This window comes from Guillardia theta, assembly GCF_000315625.1.
Source record: "Guillardia theta CCMP2712 unplaced genomic scaffold GUITHscaffold_555, whole genome shotgun sequence".
Taxonomy (NCBI): domain Eukaryota; class Cryptophyceae; order Pyrenomonadales; family Geminigeraceae; genus Guillardia; species Guillardia theta.
This window is the reverse complement of record NW_005434157.1, coordinates 1-4284: the sequence shown is the minus strand read 5'-3', so window position 1 is coordinate 4284 and position 4284 is coordinate 1. Positions and strand designations below refer to the sequence as shown.

The 4284-nt window shown below is 60.2% G+C and overlaps 1 protein-coding gene across 1 annotated transcript; it reads left to right on the top strand.

Moving 5' to 3' along the window:
- Positions 1-556: 556 nt before the first annotated feature.
- GUITHDRAFT_149626 (hypothetical protein) lies at positions 557-3798 on the top strand (the record flags this gene model as incomplete). Its single annotated transcript, XM_005817801.1, has 3 exons — positions 557-923; positions 1234-2667; positions 2762-3798. Coding segments are annotated over 3 exons (2838 nt in total), but the record flags the coding sequence as incomplete, so codon positions are not given.
- Between the last annotated feature and the right edge of the window lie 486 nt (positions 3799-4284).

The following is a 4284-nucleotide window of genomic DNA, read 5'->3' as shown; positions in this document are numbered from 1 at the left end:
GGAGGAGGAGGAGGAGGAGGAAGAGGAGGGAGGAGGAAGAGGAGGGAGGGAGAGGAGGGAGGAGGGAGAGGAGGGAGAGGAGGGAGAGGAGGGAGAGGAGGGAGAACAGGAGGAGGAGGGGGCATAGGAGGAGATAGAGGAGGAAAAGGGAACACTTGCTAGAGGAATGATTGGATGTAGGATGGGAATCAGTGCTCTAGCAGGAAAGAGAAGGAGAGGAAGAGAGAAATACGAATATCAAGGAGCAGAAGTTGCTGATTGTAGAAGACCAGATCAAGCACATGAAGTAGCAAGACGGCAAGGATGATGGAGGGGCGAGTGGTTCAAATGATAGAGGATCTCGTCTAAGTCAACACAACCCTGAGGGATTGGACGTCATCTTTTCGTTTTGATTCGTATTGACGTTTTCTTTCTCTCTCTCTCTCCCTCCCTCTCTCCCTCCCCTTCCCTCTCCTTCTGTCTCTCTCCTCCTCTCTCCTTCAGGATCCTCTAGCTTCGTATGGCGTCCTTCCTCGCAAACACGATGGCGGCTGGTTGAAGGAGGAGCGCACCCAACATGGACATGCGACTTGCGGACTTCCCCTTGAGGGGCAGCAGGAGCTCGTTCCAGCAGCCTGGGCCAGCAGCCCGGGTGGTGACCCTCACGTTGGGGTACGGGTGGAAGAGGAAGAGTCTTCGAGGGGAGGAGGAGAAGAGGAAGCAAGCGCTGCTGTGCAATGATGACAGAGAGATCGATCGGCCCCGTGGGCTGACGCCGCGGGCAAGAGGGATGAGGAGGAGGAAGAAGGAGCGACCTGCTCGGGAAGCCCTGTCGTCTGTCAGCCCTGTGATGAGCGAGGAGAGAGGCGATCGCAGGTCACAGAGTGTGCTTGCCGTCCGTAGCAGGACGCCGGAGGAGTGGAAGGAGCTGGTGCAGGAGGAGGGTGAGTTGATTGATCTCTTGGTGTTACATGCTGACGATGGTGAGGGAAGAGAGCGGGAGGAACAGAGAGGGGAGGGGCAAGGCAAGGTCAGCTCGTGTGTTGATACTCCTCCTATCTCTTCGTCAATCAGATCAGCAGCCTCTACGATCTCTTCTGCTTCCTCTCCCTCCCTCCCTCCCTCCCTCCCTCCCTCCCTCCCTCTCTCCCTCCCTCCCTCCCTCTCTCTCTCCCTCCCTCCCTTCTTGCCGCATTCTCCTCGTCCGCTCCCTCCTCTTCTCTCCTCCACCTCGTCCCTTATGTCCGCTGCTAGTTCACTTCTCGCCCTCGCTCGCCCTTATTTACCTTCTCCTCAGGAAAGTCAAGTCAGACCCGCAGGGTCCCCCGCAGGAGCTGAAGCAGAAAGAGGATCGTTACCTGCCGGTGCTGCTCACCAACAAGATGCCGAGGTCCATGCTGCCGCAGGAGGCCGGGAAGCAGGTGGAGACGCTGTCGGGGAAGAGCTCGCTCTCTGTCATCTTTGACTCCCGCAATGTCCCCGTGCTGTACAAGCTGAGGAGGAAGAGAGGAGAGCAGCAGGAGCTGTCAGCGACCGTCTACCGCAAGGCAAGCGTCGTCGAGGAGAAAGGATTGCAGGCCTACAGTGCAGGGCTGAGAGGAGGAGGAGGAGGAGGAGGAGGAGGAGAGGGCCTAGCCGCCATCGCTGAGAAGAGGCGCGCTCTAGAGATGGAGAGGTCTTCCGTCCTCAACGACCTTGCTCACAGCCCGCAGGACCGTGTCGCCGAGGTCAAGCGGCTCCTTGCAAAGTCTCCCTCCTCGCGCTTCCGCTACGACTGTCTTAAGCTCGCCCTCCTCCTCGACTTCCCGTCCCTCCGTCACCTCTCCTTCCATCGCCTCGCTGACGTCCTCAGGCTCTCGTCCTGTCAAACAGTCAAGCAGAAGACCAGGATGCAGCTGACGGGAGTTGGGTTCCTGCTGGAGGGCGAGGTGGTGGAGTTCATCGTCCCTGCGGCCGTGAAGGAGGAGAGCATCGAGGACGAGCACGTGCTGCAGCTCGCGAGGCAGAAGCGCGAGACGACGATGAACCCTCTCTCCCACGTCGTGAGCAAGCTCATTCGGCAGGAGGGCCTCTCCCTCTCTTCCCACCTCACCTGGACCTCAGCTGTCGACCAGCTGCAGCCCCACCTGGTCCAGGAGGGATCCCTGCTGGGAGCTCAGCGGCTCAAGAATCAGGTGCAGGGCATGAGGCATCGGCGGGCGGCAGAGGCGATGAAGGCGGCGATAGCCACTAGGCACCAGGGAAGCATGTCGAGACTCTTCAGGTCCATCGACGTTGACAATTCTGAGAGTCTGGATGAGGAGGAGGTGGCGCAGGCGTTCAGCAGGCTGGGGATGAGCATGACGAGGGAGGAGGTGAGAAAGGCGGCGAAGAGGGCGAAGATCGAGAACAAGGGCTCCTTTTCCCTCCAGCAGTTCGAGCTGTTACTCGAGAGCATGCTGCGCAGCGAGGAGGAGACTTCGCGCATGCTCGACGTCGATGCTTTCAGCCTCTTCTGCATCGTCGTCAGCCCCAGCGCCACCATCGTCGAGCTTCCTCTCGATCGCCTTGCTCGGGCTCAGTTGGACGAGGAGGAGGACAAGCTGCAGGCAGCGATCGTGAGCTTCTTGAAGGAGGAGGGGCCGCTGGCGGGGGAGAGCAGCGCGACCTTCTCCTTGCTCGCTGCCTCGTCCGAGCTGCGGCATCTCAGTAAGGGAGAGGCGCTGTATCAGCAGGGAGACAGCTCCCCCTTCCTCTTCGTCATTGTGGCCGGAGAGCTGACGCTGAGCTCGAGGAGGAGCAGGGGGGAGGAAGGGGGAGGGCCAGACGCCCTCCTGCGTGATGAGCTCGCACGAGGTCGTGGGAGGCTTCGCCCTCGTGCATGACGGAGGCTCTGAGGAGGCGACTGAAACGGCCGTTGCTTCCTCCAGCTGCCTGCACTACCTTCGCATTCCCGTGGCCTCGTTCGTGAGCAAGTTGTCTAGCACAGCCCTGGGCCGGATGAAGGAGATGCTGAGGAAGAGGAAGCAAGTCCGCGATGATCTGCTCCGCAACAAACTCGGTTTCTCCTCTCCTCCTCCTTCCCCTCTCCCCGATTCTCTCAAGCCCTTCCCTGCCTCCGCACCAGACCCTCGTCCTCTCCCTCCCCCCCGGAGCAGGGAGCCGGACATGGCAGTACGGCCGGCGAACGAGCCGGAGGGCTCAGAGGAGTTGAGCGAGGAGGAGGAGGTGTCTCCCTGCCCAGCGTCAGGGATGAGGACGAGGAGAGCACGGGACGCCTTGCAGGAGGAGGAGGCGAAGGGGAGGAAGGAGTACGAGACGTTGTTGGAGGCTCTTAGGAAGCAGGAGGAGACGATGAGGCACGAGGAGGAGTTTGAGAGCGTGTCTCGATGCTTCCTGGAGCTGTTCAACAGCTTCAAGACGGAGGAAGAGATTTGCAAGCCGAAGCTGAAGCAAGCTCAGGTCGAGCTGAGAAAGTACCGCGCCAAACGCGCCTTCAACAAGAGCAAGCAGGACGGGTCCTCTCTGGAGGACTTGAGGGGGTTCCACGTGCTCATGGAGAGGGTGAAGGAGCTGGACAACTCGCTGAACCACCTGGTGCCTGTGGTGAAGCAGATGAAGGGGATGGTGAAGCATCGGGAGGAGATGGAGAAGAGGAACATCGCATACGAGCTCTTCGCCTCTGCCTCCCTCCTCCAGGCAGAGCGAACCATGCTCGAGTACCTCCAGGCCAACCCTCTCACGGCAGAGGAGGAGGAGGAGGGCGACGAGTTGCTCCTGTCTGTTGTCGCCATGCTGGGTGAGGGAGGAGTCAGTCGCGCCCCCTCCGAGCACATGATGGTCACCGCGCAGCAGAGAAGAGTTCAGCAGATTGTACGAAATATCTACTGCTGCTGCTGCTGCTGCTCCTCCTCCTCCTCCTCCTCCTCCTCCTCTCTTCCTGACTCCTCCTCCTCCTCCTCCTCCTCCCCTCTTGACTCCTGCTGCTGCTGCTGCTGCTGCTGCTGCTGCTGCTGCGCTTTGATCAGACCTTGCAGGAGGAGGCAACTGTAAAGTTGAAGAGGCTGATTGAGCTCGCATCTTCCCGCAAGAAGAAAACGGTATGGCTGCCAGACCCTCTGCTCCTGCTCCTACTCCTGCTCCTGCTCCTGCTCCTGCTCCTGTCCGAGCCTCTGCTCCTGCTCCTGCTCCTGCTACTGCTCCTGCTCTTTCTCCTCCTGCTTGCTTCCCCTTTCCCTCCTTCTTCTCCCCCCCCCCCCTTGCTCTCTCCCTCCTCTGCACTTCTTCTTGACCTCGTTCTTCTCCTCCTCTCCCCCCTGACGCTTG